At 30.4% G+C, this 25,826-nt stretch overlaps 1 protein-coding gene across 1 annotated transcript; it reads right to left on the bottom strand.

The window, feature by feature from the left end:
- Window positions 1-715: 715 nt before the first annotated feature.
- On the bottom strand, window positions 716-20,116 carry LOC131800545 (protein bunched, class 1/class 3/D/E isoforms-like). The gene is made up of 2 exons (XM_059124272.1): window positions 18,547-20,116; window positions 716-1,595 (listed from the first exon to the last, which is right to left on the bottom strand). Exons 1-2 carry the CDS (start codon window positions 18,646-18,648, stop codon window positions 1,083-1,085), a joined length of 615 nt encoding a protein of 204 aa, XP_058980255.1. The 5' UTR covers window positions 18,649-20,116; the 3' UTR covers window positions 716-1,082.
- Window positions 20,117-25,826: the final 5,710 nt, after the last annotated feature.

Raw genomic sequence — 25,826 nt, 5'->3', positions numbered from 1 at the left:
ATTAATTTTTGCAATTTCTCTCAAATATTTTTTAAATTTACATTTAAACAATTTTTAATTTATTAATTTTTCAACATAACATAACCAAAAAAAATATTTTTTTAATATTTAAAAATATTTATTTAATATTTAAATATTTTTTTTATTTAAATATTTAAAAATGTATTTTCAAATCTTTAAAAAAATAATATTACAAAAAATATGTTTTAAATGTTGTTTTTTAGTTAAATGATTTTTTTTTAAATTATGAAAATATTTTTTAAACTAAAATATATAAATTTTTAATTTAAAAAATATGTGTTTCTAAATTAAAAAAAAATAATTAAAAAATTATATTTTTTTTATTTAAAACAATATTTTTTTTAATTTAAAAAATATCTATTTTTTATTTAAAAAAAGTATATATTTTTTTAATTTAAAACAAAAATGTTTTTTTTTAATTTAAAAAAATATTTTTTAAATTATTTTCTTTTAATTAGAAACATACATAATTTTTGAATTAAAAAAACATATTTTTTAAATTAAAAACATATATTTTTTAAAATAAAAAATATATATTTTTTTAAATTAACTAAATTAAAAAAATATATATATTTTGCAAATTAAAAAAAATATATTTTTTAAATAATTTTTTTTTTAATTATATATAATAAATTTTATATTAAAAAAGATTATTTTTTAAATTATTTTTTTTTGTAATTTAAGAAAAATATTTTTTTAATTAAAAAAATCACAGGAAAAGTTAACAATTTCTAATTTTTGTAGGGCCTAGAGTTCAGTTCCTCCATGTTTTTTTTAATTATTTTACTTTTTCCAAAGAAAAACCCTTTCTTGTTCATCCTTTTCCCCGTTGGCAATTTGTTGCTATTCTGGCCTAGCTTTGCTTTACCATCTGTGTTTGTTTACAAACTTTTGTGTTGCATTTTTGTTGTTTGTTTGTTAAGCAAAAATTTGGATTTCAAATTTTTCTTCTTCTTCTTATTGTAACACACAACCTTACAAAATTTTGTTGCTGTTGTAGTTGTTTTCTGTGTTCTTTTGGGCAAAGAGAGAGAGAAAAAAAACATAACTTAAACTTATATTTAAGACATTGGTCCATTGGCTGCCTGTTGCTGCTGTTGTTGCAATAATGCCGCTGCATCATCATTTTGTTGCTGGCTGCTGCTAGTATTTTGATGTTGTTGCTGCTGCTGTTGTTCTACATTGGCAATATTTTCTGTTTGTGTTGTTGTGGGCGTGGCTGTGCCACTGCCAGTATTTGCTGCATTTATGACAGCAATCTGTTGTTGTTGTTGCTGCTGTTGATTGCCCAAAGCATTGGTGTTGGCCACCACGGCTATAGCATTGGCCGCTGCCACTGTTGCTGCCGGTGGTGTTGGTGTTGGTGTTGGCGCTGCCGTAATCATGTTGTTGGGCGTTGCCGTCCCAGTTATCTGCATTTGCAGTTGTTGCAGCGTCTCCTGTGACATATTCGCCTTCAGGATGGTATTCTCAACCTCCAATTGATTGATCTTGTCCATAAGTTCGGAGATCTTTTCTTTGAGTACCTCGACCTCCTCACGAACGGCGATCATCAAATGGGATTTGACGAGATCCTGGAAAGAAAAGGGAAAATATTTTATTAGCTTTTTTTTTATAAAAAATAAATTTAGAAAAAAAAAATACATAAAAATAATTGTTATTTTAAATTATTGGAATAAAAAATAAATAAAAAGAAGATAAAAATACAGAGTGACCGTGGCATCAGAATAAATATAGCGAAAATATTCTGGAGGATGTATAAAAGCCTTGGGCACGCAAACATTTTGACCGCAGACCTTGGTCATTGCAACAGGACTTAGCGCCATGGCACTCAGCACGCCACCGTCACCCAAGAATGGTTAAAAAATGAGGTTCCTTGCTTCATTTCCAGCGCATAATTTCTACCAAAACCTCCGTATACCAATCCGTTGGACTATTGCGTCTGGAGTATTTTGGAAGGCAAGCTTGACACTAAAAAATACCAAAGTGTCGATCACCTCAAGCAAGCGCTTCGCCGGGAATAGACCAAAATACCGCAGAGCAACATTCGGCCAGCGTGTGACGATTTCATTGGCCGTTTGATGGCCATAATTCGTGTCAAAACTGACGAATTCGAACAAATCTGAACTTATTCTGAAATTTGAAGCTATTTCCGACATTTTTTGCTTTTATTCAATAAAATTTAAAAAAAAAAGTAAAAATTATGGCGTTTGACTTCTTTTTCAAATAATTTCAAATTAAAATTGGGTTATTGTTAAATTTAAATTATTTTTTTCTTCTTCTGCTTTCCTAATGACCTTCTTATCCTTGGAAAATCCCATACTTCTTTTTAAAACTTAGTGTTGAGCATTTCATTCATTAAAAAAAAGGGTAAAAAGTAAAAACTGGTGTTTGACTTTGTTTTATTTTTAATTTTTTTGGCAAATAATTTCAAATTAAAATTTTCTTATCCTTAAATTTAAATTTTTTTGCTTTCCTAATGACCTTGTTATCCTTGGAAAATCCCATACTTCTTTTCAAAACTTTTTCGTTGAGCCATTTATTATTTTTCCAAGAAATATTTTTCCCTAACTTTTTCTTCTCTCCACTTCAAAATTTTCTTCTTTTGCCATAGTGCCCCCTTCCTAAAGGTTTTCGAAATTCTTTTCTTAACCATGATTTCATTTCATTGGCCATTAATTCCAAAAAAAAAGGAAAAAAAGTTGTTGGCAGGAAAACAAAGCCATGAAATAAAATGACCTAACATGAGTCAGCAAGAAAAACCTAGGAGGGTCGGGGGGTCTTCTTTGGAAAACTCTTCCGACAATATTTATTTTGAGGTGTTATTTTCAGTTTGGGTTTCTTCGTCTTCACTTGGCAACAAAAGAAAATCAAACTAAAAATACGTTATTAAGGTTATGGCATTTTGGCTTTAAATTATGACGATGATGATGTTGATGGATTTTAGGGTATTGATTTGTAATGGTGGAAAAATCCAGCCATCACTTTCGGTGGTAAATTTTGCCAAAGGCAATATTTGGGTATTTTTGTTTTTCAATACTAAAAAAATTAAAAAAAAAATATTGATGATGTTCGCTAAAAAACTGAAAGTAATAAAACCCTAACATGTAAACACTGAAATATAATGCCTAACTCCCCATACCATGTCTGCTGTTTTTTCATGGGTGATTCATTCATTCATTCCAAAACTGGGCTAATAGCAGCTGAAATACTAAACCCAAAAGCCTGAGAGTGGAAGAGAGAGTGAGAGAGAAAGAGACAGGGTGAAAAACATTGCGTGCAAATTTTGATGGCATTTTTTTGCCATGGGTTTATATAATATTTATTGTGATAGTTGGGAAATGGCTGGAAAATTAAAAACGAACATTTGAAATGGGGGCTTTTCGTGGAAAGCAAAGCAAAGCTGAAAAAACATATCAAAACAAGTGGTCTTTAATTATTAAATAATTCTTGGTAATTCATGTGAAATGCCAGCGCACAAAAACAAAAAAAAAAAAAAGGAAAAACATGAATGAGAAAAAATAATAGACAAAAAAAATCTATGCATGCACATTTCATGAATGCAGTTTTCATGCCATTTTATATCAAAAAAAAAAAAATAAAATAAAAAAAAAAAAAAAAAATAAAAAAAATAAAAAAAAACAAAAAAATAAAAAAAAAATATTCAAAACACCCCCAGCAAATGTTAATGCCATAAACTTAGGGGAAAATGCATGCTCATTAAAAAGAAAAATTGTTGTGTTGTTGTTCTTCGTGGTTTTTGTTATAATTTTAAACTAATATATATTGCAAACTGCACTTTGTTTGGTTATACTTGCTGCTATTGACACAGGCGTACAACAAGAGAAATGACATTGAAAATATATTATAAAATCGCCATAGCCCCCCCACCACCACCACCAGAACTGGTAAAAGTATTTTCTAGAACTAACCATCATCACCACCACAAGCTACAATTTGCCATTATAAAAACGCTATTAAATACCTAGGAGGAAGAAATGAATACAAGCAGAAATGACCTTAGTGCAATGAAAGCCAATCGAATTGTTGCGTAGTATTTTTGCAAAATGTTGCATTACCCCTGTTGTCACATAAACCCCGAAGACGATGGGGCAACAATTAATTTGTCCTTGCTTAAGCATGCTTGAAAACAACAATGGATATTATCTAAATATTAGATAATAAAGAATATTCGACCTTTCCCAGCACATAATTCACAATGAGGTAACATTAGAATATGGCATTGTTGCAGAGGGGGCATGTGGCAACATGTTGCTGGGGAAATTTTGTATACAAGGCAATGTCAGAAAAATAGTTGGAATTTTTTTATTTTTCAATAGAAGTTAAAGTTTTTTATTTAATAACTTTGATTTTGTTTAAATATATATTTTTTGAATACTAATTATGTTACCCTTATGATTGTAGCAAAGATGCATTGCAACATGTTGCTGGGGAAATTTTATAGAAATAAAAAAAAAAAAAATGTTGGAATATTTTATTTTTCCTCGAAAGTTAAATTTTTATGATTGTGGCAAAATATGTTGCTTTGGAAAATTTATTGCAATGAAAGAAAAATTGTTGGATTTTTTCCACAGAAATTAATTTTCCTATTTGATAAGTTTAATTTTTTTTAATTTATATTTTTTGAATATGCATTATGTTACCATTTTTTTAAATATATTTTTGGCATTTTGTGGCCACGAAATATCATTAGATAGTTAATCAGACATCTTTCGAAAATATAGAATGGCTATTGAGATAATATTATTGGTTGTAAATGTTGCAGTTAGTATTCGCAACATGTTGCTGAGCACTTTTAAAATAAAAGTCTCAGAAGATTTTTTTTTGACTTTTTAGTTTTCCCTTAGATAAGATTAAAATCCTTTTCGGAATAACTAATTTCGTTTCAAAGAAGTTTGAGAGATTTATTGTCTAATAGCTGCATTGCAACATGTTGCTAAGAAAATAGGAAAGCAATGGAATGGAGTTTTTGTCAAATTATTTATGTTTGTAACCCCAAGATTTCTTAAGATAATAACTTAGACAATTTTCCACAATATTTAATGCTTATTAAGGTATTATTATGAGTTGATTTTATCGCAGTAAGAATTTGCAACATGTTGCTGAACAAATTTTGTATACAATGATATGGAAAACGAGTTTTGTAATTTATATTCAATTTTTCCTCAGATATCCCCCTTGGATAAGTTTAAAATCCTTTTCGAAATAATTAATTCCATTTCAGAGAAGTTTGAGAGATATTTTTGTCTATTAAATGCATTGCAACATGTTGCTAAACGTATAGGAAAAACAGAATGGAGGTTTTGCCAATTTTTTCTGTATGTCGACCCAAGATTTCTTTAGATAAACAATTTTCCACAATATCGAAAGCAGGTTGAGGGAACATTATGGATTGATATCATCGCAGTAAAAATTTGCAGCATGTTGCTGAACAAATTTAAAGCCATTGATAATTTTTTTAAATTCTCTTATTTTTTTCCAAAAATTTTACTTTTAGCTTAAGTAAGTATAAAATGCTTAATTTTATGTTAAAATCATTATCAATTTATCTGTATAAAATTCAAACAATCTATTTCAGATGATATTTTTGAGTGGAAAATTGTTGCATACCAATGGCAACATGTTGTTAAACCTATTTTCTACACACAAGAAAAATAAAATAAAAATTCTTAATTTTGAAAATCAACTGCTGAATTTTAATATTCGTCCGACTTGAGTTCAAAAACTGTCCATTTCATTCAAAAATTCTAAGTTGGCCATATATCTTAGAAATGAAAATGTTGCCAAAATATTAGCAACATGTTGTTCAACATATTCTCTGTTAAGGAAACAAAAATTTGGACTTTGATGATTTGACGGCAACTTTTTCTCCTTCTTTGGATCTTCTCTAACCTAAAAATTCTTTATTTAAATTATATTACGAAATTTTTTTCCCAATTTTGCCCTTTAACCCTATCTTTGCCTGATAAGGCGAGAAAAACATATTCGCTTCGAAATTTTAATATTACGGCCTTCGCCATGTTCATATCTTATCTATATAAAAAAATTGAGATAACACCATGACAGACCTGATATCTTATTTGTTTTTTTCTTGCATTATCTTATCTGGTAAATAGAAACAGATTCCAGTTCTTTTTTCGCGCTCTAGTAATAGTAAAAGACAAAGAGATACTTCTATGTGATCGATTACTAATAGTATTACGTCAAAATCTAAAAATAGCTATTGATGGGCATACCATAATATTTAAAAATCAATTAAAAATAAAATCACAGTGTAATTTATGATAAAAAATGATATATAATAATAAAATTTAATAACAATAAAAATAAAAATGAAAAATAATGATTCATTGCGGAATTAAAAAATCACTATCCACAATTAAAACGTTTTTATGGGAATTTTTTTTATGCTGAGAAAAAAAAATTCAATAAGATATGAGTTATGGAAAAATATCCCCTCATATCCAGTACTGCACAATTATGAGGGTTATTTGCCTTAGCGGCGGCCGCCAACGCCACCGCTTTTCAAGAAAACAAGCCAAGAACAACAAAGAACTCTTGTTTCCATAATGATATCTATATAGAAAAAAAAAATAATGATATCTTTCAAACAGCTGTCCGCAAAAGAGCTCAAAGAGAACATGAATATTCCCAAAAGAACATTAATACAAACAAATTAAAATAATTTTTCATAATAATACATTTTTTTTATAATACACGTGCCAAGGAAAACAAATCTATATGTAATAAGAAAATTGTTATATTTTAGAAAAATTCGAGTGAGTGACCTTTAAAATTGAGGAAAATCAAAAAACAAGATCATTTGCTTATCAAGTTGATTGAACCATAATAAAAAGAATTTTCCAAAAAATAAAAAAAATAATGAAAATTTTTGTAATATCTGATTCACAACACTAGGTCGAAGTCCTCTTTTTTCGAATTAAATAAAAAAACCAAATTTTGTAATTAAAAAAAAAATGAAAGAAGTCTCCTGATGTATCTCGCACCACTTGACCGTAGTCCTCACATTTTTCTTAAATGACAAAGAAAAAAAATAAATAAATTGTCTCCTCTCAAGTGCCACTTGACTAATTTTTGTTTTCAATATGTCGCCCAATTTTCAAGAGGTTTTCCATAAGCCACACAATTTGTGCGTAAATTAGGGAAAATTCGGATTAAGAAAAATGTCCAATTGATAACAAGATGTGTCTACCAAACTTGACCCCATGCTGAGCCTCTGAGAACACACACAGAGACGAGAAAAAGGTCAATTTGTTCGGTGTTTCATGTCACGCAGCAAGGTCAAGCGATATTTGATCTGATTCGCCTTAAAAAAAACTGATTCCTTAATGTTTGGTAAAACGTTCTTTAATATCTCAAAATTCGACGAATTCTCAAATACAATTTAAAATTACTAAATTTTCAAAACCAATAAATATTTATTTTATAAAAATCGAAAAAAATGTTTTAAAGCGCATTTAATTGGTAAAAATATTTAAAGAAATCAAAAATACAAGACATCGAATTGGCTCATTCTTTGCCAAAAAGTAACCAAATTTTTCTCAGGGCAAATGTGCTCTTCAAAAATAAATGTCCACACGAAACCGCTGAAGATATGATCTTAAAATTTCCCAGGAATATCACAATCTATATAAAAGCTTAAAGTATTTCAAGAATTTTGAGAAAATCGGTCTCTAAAAGTGCTAAAAATGTTCTCGGGACAAAATTGTATATTATAACGAGCGCCATCTTGATGTCGGATAGTTATCAGAGCAATATGAAGCAATGAGCATACTTTTAGGCGGGCGAAAATAAGATACGAATCCACTTAGCAAAAGGACTGAAAGTTGTTCAGAATTATTCAAAATGCTAGGCATTTTGGAAAAAACTTAAAGAACCGATTTGAAAGCTTCAAAAAAAAGTCCTACAATCCCAGATTTACTTTCGAAAATTTGAATAATTTCATAAAATTTGGGAGGTTGTTTTTAAATTGGCAATAGTATCCAAGTTAATCTAAAACAAAATAGTTTTTTCTAAAATTTTTCCAAAAGCTACCAAGAATTGCGATGCCAAATATACTATCGGAAAAATTAACGTCCAGCCAAAAATACAAAATATTTGCAGATTTTTTTCTAGCAATTTTGCAGGCTTATCACAGTTTACCCTTAGGTTCTGTAATTGTCAAATATTTTCAGAAAATCGCCCTGGAAAAGTGCTGAAAAGGTTCTCGGTAAAGAATTATGTATTAGAACGAGCGCCATCTTTATGTCGAATAGTCATTTGAACAATTTAAAGAAAAGAACATACTTCTAGGCGGATAATGAACAACGTGGCTGAACTACTTAACGTTTCAGAAAACCTTATAAAATTACCTAAGCAGCAGATTTGTAAATGATTCTTTAAAAATTAAAACAAACAAAGTTTCAGGCTTCTCCCATTCGAATTTTACTTTAGAAAATCCAATTTTGGAAAAGTGAAGAATGAACTGGTGTACAAAATCTTAAAGGTCTATGAAAAAGTGGGACAGATATATTTAGTACCAAATATTTACAATTCTTCATACTTTCTAAAAGTATAACTATTGGTACGAGGGTTCAAAATATGTCATTAATGGCTTTTGGGAAATTCCCTCTGAAGAAGTGGAAAAATCCTTCTCGGGTCGGTACTTTTTTGTATTTTGTAGGAGGATCAGGTAGAGTTTGAAGGTTCTAATTTTGGAGTAACTTTTGAAAAAATCACATTAGAAGTATGCGAAAATGCTTTTCGGGTCTGTGTTCTACTGTGGCGCCATCTTCATGTTGAAATTACGCCATGGAGTTATTGAAGTAAAATAAGTAAAATCCTAAAAGTAGGAAAAGCTCTATCTAATTTAAAACTTAAATTAAGACATTGTATTGAGACAAATAATGGAACGTTATTTTCGGTAAATTTTCAAAAGGACATAAATAAAACAGGAATTTTAAAAAGTTAAGGATGGAATGCAAAAACATTATGGCTCATAGATAGATTTATGAGGTTTTTAAGAAATTCTGAATTTATGAGGTTTTAAAAAAAATCGTTTTGAAAAGGCGAGAAAATGCCTTTAGGGTCAGATTCTACTGAGGAGCCATCTTCATGGTGACATTACGCCAACGAGTTATTTGAGAAAAATAAAGCATACTTTTAGGAAAATATATTTCTAAATTGAGACTTTGTATTGAGGCAAACATAAAATAAAACAGGAATTTTAGAAATTTAAGGACGGAATTCAAGAAATATTATGGCTCAGAAATAGGTTCTGAATTGATGAAGTTTTTAAGAAAATCGTTTTGAAAAGGGGAGAAAATGCGTTCCGTGTCAGTTTCTACTGAGGCGCCATCTTCATGTTGACCTTACGCCGAGAAGTAATTCCAGCAAAATAAAGCATACTTTTAGGAAAAGCTGTATCTAAATTAAGACTTTGTATTGAGGCAAACGACGAAACGAAATCTTCGCTAAATATCCAAAAAACATAAAAATAATTATGATTTTTGAAAAGAATGAATGAATGGAATGCAAAAAAATTATGCCTCATAGATAAAACAGTCATTACTATTTTTTAAACAAATTCTTTTTTTAATTTTTTAAACATTTTTCATATTTCTATTAATCATTGGGTAAGCAGTTTGTTTCCAAGCGGTAAAAAGCATATGACGCAAATATTGCAAATTTGTCCACCATAATTATGAATCGGATTTGACATAACAGCCAACAACATGGCATTTGGGTTTTTGGTCAAAAAGGCCGCCGACGTCACCGCCTACAGACGATGTTTGGTTTGAGAGACGAAATCAAAACAAGTGTTCGAGCACGATGACAATTTCTTCCTGCCAGCCAACAACCAGCACTAAATTGTAGTGAGGGGTAAAGATTGATTATGAATTAAAAATAAAACTTGAAAAAAAAAATTGGCAAATTTTCAAAAACCAAAAGAATGAGACATAACTGGTAAGGCACACAGGGAAAAAACTTTCGAAATTAATAAAATAATTTAAAGAATTTTGAAATATTTATTTGAAAAAAAAAAAAAAAATGTATCGGCAAGGTTGTTATACAGGAAAATAATATACAAAGCAAAACAATGGCAACCTCTCCACCCCCCTTGAATTTGGTTTTGATTGTATTTTTAATTTTTTTGTTTTTATTTTATTTTTTTTTGCTTAGATTGAAACCAAAACGTGACAAATTTTTTTGGCGTTTTTTATATATTTTTTTATTTTGACTACGGCACATAAGCCGTATGATGACGCGACATTGTCTGTCATTTTCATTGGTTTTTTAATATTTGTATTGAATTTGTTAATGAACAAAATCAATAAAAAGCTAACAAGAAAATATAAATTAAACAACAAAAAATCCCTCACCCCCAAATGGGCTTATATAAACTAAATAAACAATAATTCGTGTGTTTTTGGCTAAAATGAGTCGAGCGGCAGCAGCAACAACAAAAATTTGGCAGCCACCGCAAGGCTCTTAACACACCTTCTTTTTATTTGACGAGATAACAATTTTTTTCTTCGTCGATAATTTTGCACAAAATGGAGAAAAACAAAATCAAACAACAAAGTGTAAACAAAAAATTATCACTTTGGCCATAATAAAGGAGAAGAAGAAAAAAAAAATAGCAGACAAGAAAAAAACATCAAACCGCACAAAAACAATTTATATGGCCAACTGAGAAACCAATCGAAACTGGCTATGGCTGGTATGGAACCAGACACAAAAAAATCAACGCTAAATAACAAACTTGAATACCTTAACAAAATCAGACATCAACAACAATAAAAAAGTTAAATTTTGTTAACTAAAAACAACAACGACAACAACAACACGAAAACATAAAAATAATTTATGCCCCAAGTCAAAAAAACAAAACGAACCCTCTCTCACACACACACACAACAATCGACCTGATAAGCTCTAAAAATGGTCATAATTATAAGTCCAAATGTTCAAAATGATGACGGAGTTATATATCTATAGACACACATATAGATGTATACATGTGTATATACAAATAATAAATATATACATATTTGTATTTAAAGAGGAGCCATCGTATGATAATTTTTTATGATTTCTGGCTGGCCATTTTTGGTTTTGGCCAAATTCGAACAAAAAACAAAAAATTTACTCTGCCTATTAGCTTTGTTTTGCTAAATAGCAAATGGCAAATATATGCTAAACATTCCGAATTTTGGTATCAAAATATTTCATACATTTTATGATTTATTTCGAGATTTTAAAATGGCCTAAAAACAAGAAAGACAACAGTCTAATTTTCAAAAAACAAACCAATTATACCTTTCACAAATTAAATTATACTTAAGATATGATTTATGGCCTAAAACCGTTTTCAAAAAAGACACTTTAGAAAAAACAATGGATATAATTTTCGATATGATTCGATAAAGTTTGATATTCAAAATTTACAAAAAATCGAGATAGACAATCTCTTATCCAATATTTTATAAACGTCTATAAATTCATAAATTTAAATTGGAATTGAAATATTTTTTTTTGCTAAAATCTTTGAAAATGACGTCATATCAGCAAAACTATCCTTAATATTGCGCAAGTGATTCGATAAAATTTGATATCCAAAATATATAAAAATTGAGATAGACAATCTCATATCAAATATTTTATAAACGTCTAAAAATTCAAATTGAAAGTCAATAACTTTTTTTGTTAAAATCTTTGAAAATTACTTTAGATAAATAAAACTATTCTTAATATTGCGCAACTATATTAATTTTTGAATATTGAATCATATTCATATAATATTGAAGTGTAGATGGTGCTGGGAAGTCAAACATTTTTTCTATTGTCATATTATGTGGCATTGAATCTGCCGGCGAAACAGCTGAGCATAAAATCTAATAATATTTGCAGGAATATTGTATATTGTATGTCGTTTCTTAATATGTCAGATATTTTAAGAAAATCGCCCTGGAAAAGTGCTAAAAAGCCTCTCGGGTCTCTATTATATATTATAATGAGCGCCATCTTGATGCCAGATAGTAATCTGAGCACTATGAAATAATAGGGCATACTTCTAGGAGGGTTAAATAATAGTTTAATTAGGAAACTTTTAAATTTATGATCTACGACCGCTTTCATTAAATAAATAAAATAAAAAAAATAAATAAATAAAATAAAAAAAAATAAATAAATAAAATAAAAAGTAAATAAATACAAAATTAATAAAATGATATCCTTAAATGGGTCTATACAGCTCCTATTTTTTTTAGTCTTTAAAAATATTCAAGCTATGTTGGATGTTTACTTTAAAATGATATCAAATCATTCTTTAATTTTTGTCTTGATTTCAAATATAGACGAATATTCATTCAATATTAAAGTGTAGGTGGCGCTGGGAAATTAGCTTGACAATTTATTAAACTGCGTGGTAGGTCCTTACATTTTTTTCTTTCAAGTGAAATAAAATACAATTTTCATTATTTTTTGCATTGCTTGTCTGAATTTTTTTTACATTTCTTTATTATTTCGCTGTTATCAATAAATATCAATTTAATAATTTTTTCACTGGTGTCTTAAAACAATTGTCGTCTGCCTACAGTATTTCAATTTTTTGCACACACATTAATTGTGTGCAAATGACGAAATCAAACCTTGATTTCAATAGTTTTTCAATCAATTGCCTGTTATTCAAATTTAAATGTGAATGGACGATTATTATTTTTGTTTTTTGCGGCGTCATCAATAACAATAATAAACAAGAGTTTTATTGTTTTTAATATAAAAAAATCATAAAAAATAAAAAAAATAAGAAATTTGAACTTCTTTGAGAAAAATATTTAATGACTACGTTGGGCGCCACTCAGCTAGTTCATATTTTAGAAAATAGTGAAACAATTTTCTGTTTTCTTGGATTTCTTAAATTATTGAAATATTTTAAGATTATGAAAAACATGAAACATTATATCACCTTTTTCGAGTGAAAGATTTGGTGGCCACGTTGGGCGCCACCTAAACTAACTAATTTAAAATTATAAAAAATAATAAAAATAAAAAATATAAAAAATAAAATATATAAAAAATAAAAAAAATTACATAAAATTCCGCATTCTTTGAGAAGAAAATAATTTAATGTCTACGTTGGGCGCCACTCAACTTGTTCAAATTATTTAAAAAAAATAGTCAAACTATTTTCTTTCTTAAATTATTGAAAGATTTCTTAAATAATTGAAAGATCTTGAGATTATGAAAAACATGACACAAAATTCCACATTTTTCTAGCTAAAAATGCAATTTGGTGGCTACGTTGGGCGCCACCTAATCTAACCGATTTAAATAAAAAAAATAATGAAAAAATAAACTTGACACAAAATTCCGCTTTCTTTGAGAAGAAAATATTTTAATGTCTACGTTGGGCGCCACTCAACTAGTTCAAATTATTAAAATACTAGTCAAACAATTTTTTATTTTCTTGGATTTCTTAAATTATTGAAATAACTTAAGATTATAAAAAACATGGAATATTCTAGTTAAAAATGTGGTGGCTACGTTGGGCGCCACCTAAATTAACAAATTTAAAAAATTTGAAAATATTTTTTTTTGATTTCTCAATTTATTGAAGTAAAACAATGCTAGTAAGGATATTGAAACTAATGCAAATTCTTAAATTTTCTCAACATTTTGTTGGGGCATTTCCGTCTTCTTTTAGGGGAACTTTTTTGAATGTTTGTTTATATTTTTTTAAATAATTTATGTTTTGAACATTTTAAATATGTTTAAAAACACGAGTAAATATTAAAAAAAATATTTTTTAAAAATATTTTCCATTAAATTTTATATAATTAAAATATTGAAAATACTCCTATTTCATCGAGTGTTCTGGCGACACCTGTTGTCAATAGCTTTTTTCTAAACACATTTTCATATATATTTTTTTATTTTAATTTTTTCAATGTTAAATTGTGAAAATATTTTATTTTAAATTTACAATGATTCAATGAAATCTTTCTCAACACCAAAAACAATAACGTGTTGTTGTTGTCGTCTCTTGCCATTCCTTGTGGCAATATTTCATGCGTTCAGAAAGCAAAGTGAAAAAAAATCACAACAACATAATTTTATTTATATATGAACGTATTTGTTGTTGAAAGTCATTGATTTAATGTCATATGTCTGGCATATGGGATTGGCTGGTGTTCGTATTACAAAACATGAACAACATAAATATGTTTTTACATCATAAATTTTAAAAGCATTTTCAATATCAAAGCCAGTCAGTCAGCCACCCACACAAATACGCAGGCAATTAAGAGAATGAATGCATTGAAAATATTTTTTCGAAAAAAACAAAAAAATATGAAACCTCCAAAAGAAATAGGTATTTGTGTCACAGCACTTTAGACATTCTCAAATGCACTAATTTTTGAAAAATATATATTTTTTTGGTTTTGAGATTTGTACTTGAAGCAATGCAAAAAAACACACAAAATAGTTTGTCAAGTTGACTAACAACATGTTTGCCTTTCGTTGCCATTTTTTTTGTGTTGAAATACACTTATGCTCATAAGTATGCACCTTGGAAAAAATGCACAGATCAGAAACTAATACTGGCGTTTAGGCCACTTGTTCTCTGTGGTCTTTTTCTTTTCAGTTTTTTAATTTTTTGAGATACGACAAACTTCAAAGATTTTCAACTACCTGCCCGCCCTATAGACAGACAGACGGACGAAGGTCTATCTTCTGTTTGTTCTTTTGCATTTTTTGTTCGTGTCTTTAGATTAGTGTGTGATTTTCTTTATACCCCGCCGAATTTTGGGTATTGTTTTAGGATTTATTTCTAGATTTAGTTTTTTTTGGCTTGTGTCTCCTCACATGCTGTCATTATCTTTTGATATTTTCAAAAAAAAAAAAACCGAAAAGTAAATATAGCCACTCCCCTAAGAAAAACCACCACATGTTTTAGGAAAACCATGATGTTTAAGAATTTAGACGCCTCTTTATTTAGCCATGGTCGCCGTTGTCTCTCACCCTGCTGCCGGTGGACGGATGTCTCATCTCATTTGAAAATCGATTTTATTTTCAGATGACGATGCACAGCATCGCCACAGGTTGTTTTTTTCACTTACTACAGAAAATACTCATTTTAGCACCACATGAGCCCTCAATATTAGCCAGACAACAACAAAAAAACCCCTATTGGGTGTCAGCAAATATTTTAGCTATTGCGTTTTTATCATTACGCTAATTCATTTGCTATACATTATTTTCTACAATAATTTAATTTTAGCATCGCCGCACAGTACTTTATTTTCTTGTTAGTGAGTCATGGGACCGATGGCGAACGGCATGTGCCAAAGTGTAGGGTATAATTGGAAATGGAAACAAGTGCTTAGATAAAAAGTGTGAAAACGCTTCTGACGTGAATCGGCTCGCTTGCGTAGTTTTCAATTACAAAGTAAATAGATTTCATAAAGGTTGGCTTACGGAGCTCATAATCGAAGCACGCAATTTCAAAATGATTTGGAAAAAATATTTTTCAAACATGAATTTTTCGGGGAAAAATGATTCCTAGCCTTGAAATTTTAAAGCTTGGTCAATTTTGAATTATTATTATTATTTTTTTTTTTAATAATTTATCTACGAAAATGTCTAGGAAAGTTTCAAAAGGTAATCCTTTACAGAATAATATATTTTTTTGGGTCAGCACCATCTATACTTCAATTATTCTATGGATTCTTCGTACACTTCATACAATGCCATCTATATTTCATTTTTATTATTATTTATAAAATATGAACTCTTCGGTAAAGAGGCATTCCAAATTTCAAGCAAACAATTAAAAGTTCGAAAATTTTGATTTTAGACTGTTGAAATATCATTAAATGGAATATAAATACGAAATGTTTGAAAGGCAATATTTTGTCGGTAACGCCATCTACATTTCAATTTTCTTAAATAATGGGTATTTTTGTGCGTATTTTGCAGAATTTTTACAATTTTAAATGTTACTATTTTTTTTGGTAGTTTTCGAATTTGGACCGATTTGACAGCTAAAATTTAATTTTAGGCTGATGTTGTCAATGAGACAAATATTCTACGTCAAATTTCAGTAGGGGTCACCGACCATGTGAAATGGATATATAAAATATGTACCTTAAAAATATTGGAGGAAACATGGACATATAATTTCAAATTTTATTATTTTTAATTTCTAGCATCACCGAAATTGTTGTTCAATTTGACACTCAAAACGGCATTTTGGAGAGTTGGTGCCAAGGAGGAAAATATTCTAAGGCGAATTTTACCAGGGGTCGTCAGCCATACCATATCTCAAAATCGTATATAAATCGTGGAAATATAGCTGCAATGTTGGGTATATCAAACTAAATTTTTAAAGAAATTGTTCTTTTGCAAAAAATCTACACCCCCGAATAAGACCCAAATTTGGCCTATAAAACTGAATTTTATCGAGATGGCACTAATAGAGAAAATATCCTACACTAAATTTTATTAGAGATCCCCAACCAAACTAAATCTCTAGATGTTGTGTATATCATGGATATATAGATTTAATGTTGGGTATATAAAATTACAATCGTTTAATTGATTTTTGGTACAATCCCATTCTGTCCTGGGGCCAATTTGAACCTTAAAATATTATTTTAGCGAGATGGTGCTAATGGAAAAAATGTTCTGCATCAAATTACACTAGGGGTCGCTGTTCATAGAAAAATTCTAGCGGTAATATATATCGGGAAAATACAGCTCGAGATTGAGATTTTTGATTCTTTTATAAAATTCCTTGAATCCCTGAACTGAGGACAAATTTCACCCATAAAACTCCATTTTAGCAGGAAGATGATAATGGAGAAAATATTCTACATCAAATTCCACTAGGGGTCGCCGTTCATAGAAAAATTCTGGCGATAATATATATCGGGAAAATACAGCTCGATATTGAGATTTTTGATTCTTTTATAAAACTCCTTGAATCTCGGAACTGTGGACATATTTAACCCATAAAACTCCCTTTTAGCAGGAAGATGCTAATGGAGAAAATATTCTGCATCAAATTCCACTAGGGGTCGCCGTTTATTGAAAAATTCTAGCGATAATATATATCGAAGAAAAATAATTATAAAAAATTGGATTAATTTTTTTTTGGATTCTTTAATGAATTTCTCAGAACATCCGGTTCGAGATCAAATTTGAACCATAAAACTCCATTTTAGAATGATGATGCTAATGAAGAAAATATTCTGCATCAAATTCTGATAGGGGTCGCGGTTCATAGAAAATGTCTACCTATAATATATGTCGAGGGGAAAATGGTTCAAAAGTTGAGTTACCTTAAATTTTGGAATAAATTCTGCCAATTTTTTATTTTTCGACTTGGATACAAAACTGCAGAAAAATTATAAAGAAGGTGATGTCAAATCAAAACCTTAAAAACGTGGGCTAAATACTGGATTATGTAACCATGGAATAGCTGCTGGAGTTGGGTGATTTCACAAAATAGTCCAAATGTTGGGTTGAAATGAAATATTAAATATACTTTTCTTTTTTTTTTTCGATTTGAACCCAAAATCCTCAAATATTATAAAAAATGTGATATCAGATCAAAACCTACAAAATATTGGGCTTAATACTGATAAAGTAACCATGAAATAGCTGCTGGAGTTGGGGCGTAGAGAGGTAGAGTGAGATGTAGGAAAATTTAATAAAGCCGTTTGAGAGCTGACTTAATAATTAAAAAAATAAGCTTAATAATTTAAAAAAAAAACATTACAAAAAATTTTCAGAATTTTCACGAAGTTTGAAACAATTTTTGTAGTCCATAAAAATTTTAAAAATATTTTTTTCATAATTTAATTTTACTAATTTTCAATATATATTTTTTTAAATTTAAAAAATATTTATTTAATTCAATATTTTCAAAAATAAAGATATACACTACTTATCTAATTAAATTAAATTTGAAAAAAATGCTTCAATATTTTCAAAAATACCTTCTTCATTTTGTAAAAAAATCCAAGAAAATTTTCAAAATTTAAATATTTTTTTTTATATATTTTTTATTTATTTATTTATTTATTTTTTTTTTTTTGATATTTTTACACCAATTTTTTCTGAACTTTCTTTTCTCAGCTGAATAAAGTTGCTGGAATTTCTTTCTTTATTTTCGGATAGAAAAATCAATACTAAACGTTGTAAATGACGACGGCGATGGCGTCGCTGGAAACAACTACCAGCCAGCTTGGCTTGACTTGGCAGCAAGTGTCTTACAACAAAATGAGAAGAAAACAAAAAACAGAATTCAGCCGAGCGCCATCATTATTAGGTAGTGATGACTCGGCCAAAAAATGTTTTGCCATATACGAAGGAAACGAATCTATATTATAGGTATTTCTTTCTGTTATGGGTATGGATATAAGGGTATGGCTATAGGGTATATATTATTTGAATATAGGGTGTGTTTTCTATATTTTTGAATATTATACGTACTTTTGCATTCGGCACCATTACATAGCATGGGCTGTCATAGCCCTTCTGCCAGATTTCATAGAGCCAATTTTCGGGTTGACGCATTGCCATTGTACCCAGCATTTTGAATTCGAGTTTGGTGAATATAAACTTTTTCAAATGAATTTTGTAATGTTGACGGGTTGGGGTAGGGGATTGATTTTCAATTCCTTTCCCTCGGCTGCTTAACTGGTGTGCTTCTTATTTTTTTTTAAGTACAAAAAAGATGGGTTGGATGTGTGGTTCTTGGGGTGAACAGTCTTTTGGGGATTTTTCTTCTTCTTGCTTTTGCAGAGGATAGAGATATTATCTGTTTGTTTTTTTTTTATAAAGTTGCACTTTTTAATAGTGATATGTTGCTTGGTTTCACAATGCTTGTTTGTTGAGAGGGCCCCTCTTTGATTTGGTTGGCTTTTAGGGGGTTAAATGTTCTTTTTTTGTTTCTGATAATTATATAATTTATTTTTGCTTTGTGGGGGAATTTTTAATTTATTTTCTTCAATTCCTTTTTGAGTTTATTTTTCTTGAATTTCTTCTTTTTTTTAAATCACAGTTTTTGAAAATTTATTTTTTATAAAAAATTTTTTATGGCCTTTTTCAAATTTATTTTTTCTTGTGATATTTTTAGGCTTTAAAAATGTTAAGTATTCAATTTTTGTGAATTTTTGCTTCTTTTCTTTCTTGAATTAATTTTTCTTTTTTAATTTTTCCTTTCTTCAATTTGAGGATCTTGTCATACAAAAAAAAAAAAAGAGAGCAGGCAAAGGCACCAATAAATATTGTATGGTTTCCGGAATTGGTTACTTTGAATTATATATTTCTTGCTTATTTTTTATTCCACTAAAATTTTAGCTTTTTTAAGAATATTTTTATTTATTCTTGTATTTCATAAAATTGCATTGAATTTCTTCTTGTTTTAATTATATATTATTTTTTCTTCTGCTTCTTCTTCTAGTTAAGTATTTCTTTTTATTTTTTGTGGTTTGCAATTTGTAGTTGTTTTGGGTTGTTTGGTTTTTTTTTGTAATGTGTTTTATACAAAAGTTTAGCAATAACTGATTTTCTGTATAGCAAAACCCCACAATATAGATGATTTTTCGAACCAAATGGAGGCCTCTGAGATTCAACAGCAATTGAGTGAAGAGCAACAACCGGTTTGTGGTGAGAGCCACCATGGGCTCTTGAGTGGTTTTCAAATCAAAACTAACTCAAGAGAGAAGTACTCTTTATGCCACAAAAATATAACATTTCAATTTTATATAAATTAATTCACACAATTTTCTATGAATTTTTAACCGAAAACACTCCAAGAAATAAATAAAAAATTTAAAATTAAATAAAACACACCACCCGTCTCTGTAACAGGCCTTAGGCAACAGCAAAAGGCGACTAAATGTCTGGTTGGGGCTGGGAGAATAATTGCCACACGACTAGGTCTCACACAAAGAAATCTCTCTCGCACACGCACAAAAGAAAAAACAAAGAAAACAACTGTTTCTCCCCACCAAAGGAGAACAACGTTATTTAAATGGAGTGTAGAAATAACTCAAAAAAATTGACTCTCTCTCTCTCACACAATTCATGGGAGAGAACATAATTATGTTTGAGTGCGAACCACTCACGCCGAAATCACATGTATCTGTGAGATACTTAATATGGGCAAAAATCCATAAATTAACACTCAAATACAAAAACATGCGCGATAAGATAAAACCACAGAGAGAGAGAGAAGAACAAATAACTAAATATATGCACATCGAAGAAAAACTACCTGCCATTGACTTGACTGGTTGGCTGGCTGTTTTAACTGTTTGTTGTTGTTGACTGGCTGGCTGCCTGCCTTGGGAATTTACATTTACAAAATAAATGCGACATATGTTTTTAATGGCAAGCAAATATGCTATACCACTCTCTCTCACTCACCCTCTCATCGAGTAAAATTCAGACAAACAACTGTATCTCAAAGAGACAAACAGGTAGATACCTGACATGGATGACTAAAAACATTTTTTGTTACCCCCAAAAAGAACCATAAGCCACAACAATAACAACAACATTAAGAAAAATAAAAGACCCGAAAACACGCAAAATTCTGAAATGGAAAATCGTCATGATGATAATTCAAATTGCGATGGAAAAACAGAGAAAAAAACATCAACAACAATAATAATTACTAGTTAAGGAAATTAGGTAAAAAGGAAGAAGAACCTCTCTTCGGGAACCGAGAAAAAATACGCCAGGAAAATTTTCTTCTATAGAATCTAAATTCGGAATCAAAGTTTTTTTTTTTATTAATACAAGGGAATTAATTTTTCGAAAAAAAATTCGAAAAAAAATATGAAGAACAGTTTTTATACCCTCCACCACAGTATGGGGGCTATATTACATATACACTTTAGACCCCTAAATGTATATATATATTCTTGATTAGCATAAAATTCTATGTCGATTTTAAGATGACCGTCCGTCGATTCCTCTGTGGAAATCACTCTAGCTTCCGAACGGAATGAAGTAAGTTGATTAAATTTTACTCAAATGTGTATTATGTCTGCAGGACTTTTGGTATTGAAAATGGGCCATGTATGTCAACGTTTTGGTATGGCCCTCATATAATGGTACCTCCCTATTTTCGGTATTTTTGTGATTTAAGCGACATTATTCATCGGAATCGTTTCAAATTTGGTATTTGAAGTTCGTAATGGATAATACAGACTATGACAGAAAATTGTCTGTGTAGGTCCACGTCTTCGTTTAGCCCCCATATAACAGTACCTCCCGATATTCGGTATTTTGATGATTTTGGCGACATTATTCATCGGAATCGTTTCAAATTTGGTATTTGAAGTTCGTAACGGATACTACAGCCTATGACAGAAAATTTTCTGTGCAGGTCTACGTCTTCGTATAGCCCCCATATAACAGTACCTTCCGATATTCCGTATTTTGATGATTTTAGCGACATTATTCACCGGAATTGTTTCAAATTTGGTATTGGAAGTTCGCAATGGATACTACAGCCAACGGCAGAAAATTTGCTGTAAATAGGCAGCTCGTATTCCTTTGATGTAGGAAATATCCTTGCATAGAACATTCCATATAAATCCAAGATTAGGTATAGTCCTCATATAACTGTACACCCGATATTCGGTATTTAAATGCTGAACGTCACTTTTTTTTCACGAAATTGTATAAAATTTGGTGTTTGGAGTCCGTAATGGATACCACCACCTCCACTGACAGAAAATTTATTTTACAGGGCAACTTCTTCGTAGAACCCCGATATAAGGGTATCTCCCTATATTCGGTATTTAACTGATTTTAGTTACACTTTTCACCGGAATTATTTCAAATTTTGAATTTGGAGTTCGCAATGGGTACTCCTTCCTATGAAAGAATATTGTCCTTGCAGACCCACGTCTTTGTACTGCCCCGTATAAAGGTATCTCCCAATTTTTCGGTATTTTTATTATATAAGGTACTACAAATCGAGGTAAGATGTTAGCCCCCCATACCCACCCCCACCGTTAGAATTTTTTTTTTAAATTTCCGGATTAAAAGTACTTGGAATACCTAAATTTTAAGGTAAATAGAGTTTTCGGAAATATTGGAGAAAATATAGGTGGATTATTTTAGTCGAAAATGTTTACTCTCAAGCGAGAAAATATATGAGTCTGGTTTTAGGGTTAAAGCCGTACTTAATGTGAGGTTATGTTAAAATCTCTCGCAAAGCATCATTGTAGAAAAATGACGTCATAATAAAAAAAAATTAAAGGCTTTAATATATCCTTCCATAATTTTTTAAAATATGTTTGTCTTTTGTGGGAGTTTCCCCTCCAAACATCCAATTAAAATCCAAAACTTAACCCAATTTCCAAACGTTTTTTTTTTTTGTTTTGGTAACCTGTCATTTAATATTTTATTTTGTATTTTGATACCCATATCCCATATCCAAAAAAAAAAAAAAAAAATACAAACCATGGCCTAAAGAACTTCCAGCCATTCATTCATTACCTTTAATAAGGTGTTAATATAATTTCGGCCATAATTTTGTATATTTTTGAAAATTCTTTGCTGAAATTGAATACCTAGTTTTTTGAAAACACCTCCAATCTGTCTCCAATGACGTAAACCTACAGGTAATTTATACTCGAGGGAAGAAGAATTTTGTAGTTTTTTTTATTATTGGATTTATGGATGAGTGTAGGGGCTTAGATGATAAAGGTTAAAACAGAAACAACAAACAAAAAACATCATTAAGCAAACAAAAAGAGGAGGAGGAGGTGTGTAGGTGAATAAGCAAATGGAATCAATAATTTTGTATTTATTGTTTGACGCACGTTTAGCAAACATGAATATGATTTTTGTTTGCAAATGCCATTTAAAAATATAAGCTTTAAGTGAAATTCTGAACATAATTAATTTTTTATAGAATTTTTTTAGAAATTTTCTGTAAAAAAATTGACGTTTTTTAAATACGGACATTTTTAATGTAATTTTTCTGTAAAAAAATGATATTTTTCTGTAAAAAAATCATCATTCCCAAGCCACGCAGGAATTTTTGATTTGATAAAAAAATCAGTCCTCAGTCACTAAGAATTTTTTCTATAGAAAATCGGTCGTTATTTATTGAGCTTTAAAAAACTGATTTTTTATTCCAAAAAAATTATCCTCATTATTGACTGAGGATTTTTTTCTATAAAAAAACAGCCAAAATAGTTGTGAAGAATCGTGGAATTTTTGGAAAAATATTTTTGAAGATCTTGATCTTAAAGACGTTTGGTTGGAAGGTCCTTGAAAAAATTTAATTTTTTTTGCAAGAAATTCACTAAAAACTATTCATAGACCAACAAAGGCGTATTCCTTGAAAGTTTTTTTTTTTTTTTTGTTTTGGAAAAGATCACGATTATTGGGTAATATGTCTTTCACACATAGCTTCTTTAAATATCCTCGATTGCAGGATTTTTGAAGGTATTTGTCATAGACATTATTTATTTCAAGAACCTTCAAGCCTGATGTCGTACATTTTGAAAGATTTTTAAGGAAATCCCGAACCTCCTGACCACATACAGGGTGAGATGAAAAACTGCAACCAACTGCTGTCATTTCTAAGCCACTCGTCTGACAGCTGTTAAAATTATTGCAGTGATAGCTCATTATATTGTCTACAAGCGTACAAAAGCATTTTGGTGAGAATTTTCCCGAAAAAAAGTTATTCCTGATGGAATTCAAGCGTGATAGTGTGATTTCTTTATATTTAGCTCGAAAAGCACAAGTGGCTATCGTTAGAGAACTCCAGCATTTAAATGTGAATAGACCTTTTGTATCTCGTACCATCGGTCGTTACCGTGATACTGCTGTCGTAGCCCCACGTCAAGGAAGTGAACGGAAGAAAACAGCAACATATCAGCAGAAATGGTTCGAAAAGTAAAGAAGCGACATGAACGAAACCTCCAGCGTTGCAGTGGCCGAAAAATGGCTCGTGAGCTGAACATATCGCAATATTCCATTGGGCAAATATTGAAAATGCGACGCGCTCGGGGTAAAGCCATTGAAATTCCAAAAAGTGCAAGAACTTACACCGAAAAAGAAGGAACATAGACTCAAAAGAGCTAAAGAGTTGCTTCGCGTGGCCAAAAGTGGTGAACTGCCGAATTGAAATTCCAAAAAGTGCAAGAACTTACACCGCAACAGAAACAAAAATAGACTCAAAAGAGCTAAGGAGTTGCTTCGCTTGGCCGAAAGTGGTGAACTGCCGAATTTGATATTTTCCGCTCCGATGAGAAAACATTCGTTGGCCAGCAGTTTGTAAATAACCAAACTAAGCGTGTTTACTTGCCAAAGAGGTCAGCTGAAAATGTGCACCTTCGGTTGGCCACCAGGACTCAAGCGCCGGGCATGGTGATGGTATGGGCCGCCATGGACGTTTTCCGGCCGTCTATCTGTCTGTGGAAATCACACTATCTTGCGAACGAAATTAATTACTCAAATGTGTATTATGTCTGCAGGACTTTTGGTATTGAAAATGGGTGATGTAGGTCCACGTTTTCCTATAGCCCCCATATAACGTTAACCCTCGATATTCGGTATTTTGATGATTTTAGCTACATTATCCACCGAAATTGTTTCAAATTTGGTATTTGAAGTTCGTAATGGGTACTACAGCCTATGACATAAAATTGTCTGTGCAGGTTCATGTCTTCGTATAGCCCCCATATAGCGGTACCTCCCGATATTCGGCATTTTGATGATTTAAGCGACATTATTCATCGAAATTGTTTCAAATTTGGTATTTGAAGCTCGAAACGGAGGCTACAGCCTATGACAGAAAATTGTCTGTGCAAGTCCACGTCTTCGTATAGCCCCCATATAACGTTACCCCTCGATATTCGGTATTTTTATGATTTTACCGATTTTTTTATTCAAGTTTTGCATTTGAATATTATACTGGTTTATGACAAAAGTTGCCTATGCAGATCGATGTCGTCGTATAGACCCTAATTAATAGAATTTTTAACGGATTTTATTTTTTTTTTTTTTCAAAATTGTCAAAATCGTTCCAAATGTTGGAGGCTTTTCAAAGATCGGCCCGGCCGAACTTACTGCTTGTTTTACTTGTTTTTTTTTTTTGTTACGGGAGCTCTACTAAATACGCATAGTGATGTAGGGTATCACACAGTCGGCCCTGCCCGACTTTTGTCGTTTCTCTACTGGAGTTGTTTGAAGATCTGCTATTCATAGCGAATTTGAATTCAAATCGTTTGAGAATATGCGTATTTTCCAAAATGTCGTAGTTTGCAAATATTGTCATTTCAAAGACAACTGTGTGTGTTTTTCGTATTACCCTATCTCCTCTGCCACCCCCAGTCCCCCTCCTCTCCCACAAATTAGTTAAACTTGAAAACATTGTTTGAATACAAATTTTGGGCTTTGGTATTTGAAATCCCCCAAAAAAACTAGTAGCCGTTGTTTGTTTTGTCGTCGTCGCACATGGGAAAAAATCGCTTCTTTTCAATTTAATATCTTTTGGGAGTTGTTTGTTGGCGTTTTATCTTTTTACGTCTTTGTAAATGTTTCTAGCTTCCACCCCCCCCCCCCCCCACCCACTTTCCACTCCTCACTCCCACGCCAAATTGTGTTTTTTTTTGGTTTGTTTTTTTTTTTTAGCTGCTGATAGTTTTATTTCAAACTTTTTGTTTGTTTTGATGAAATTAAAAAAAAAAAACGTAAAACTAAAGACCTCCTTGTTTTGATTCGCAAAACCA

This window comes from Musca domestica, unplaced genomic scaffold, assembly GCF_030504385.1.
Source record: "Musca domestica strain aabys unplaced genomic scaffold, Musca_domestica.polishedcontigs.V.1.1 272, whole genome shotgun sequence".
Lineage (NCBI taxonomy): Eukaryota > Metazoa > Arthropoda > Insecta > Diptera > Muscidae > Musca > Musca domestica.
The sequence above is the reverse complement of the archived record's forward strand: the minus strand, read 5'-3'. Positions and strand labels throughout refer to the sequence as shown.

Excerpts from the sequence above, each read along its gene's own strand:
- LOC131800545 (XM_059124272.1), bottom strand. The coding sequence starts at position 18,648 with ATGCTGGGTACAATGGCAATGCGTCAACCCGAAAATTGGCTCTATGAA. Across the intron at positions 1,596-18,546 it reads TAATGGTGCCGAATGCAAAA|GATCTCGTCAAATCCCATTT; the intron begins GTACGTATAATA and ends TTTTCTTTCCAG.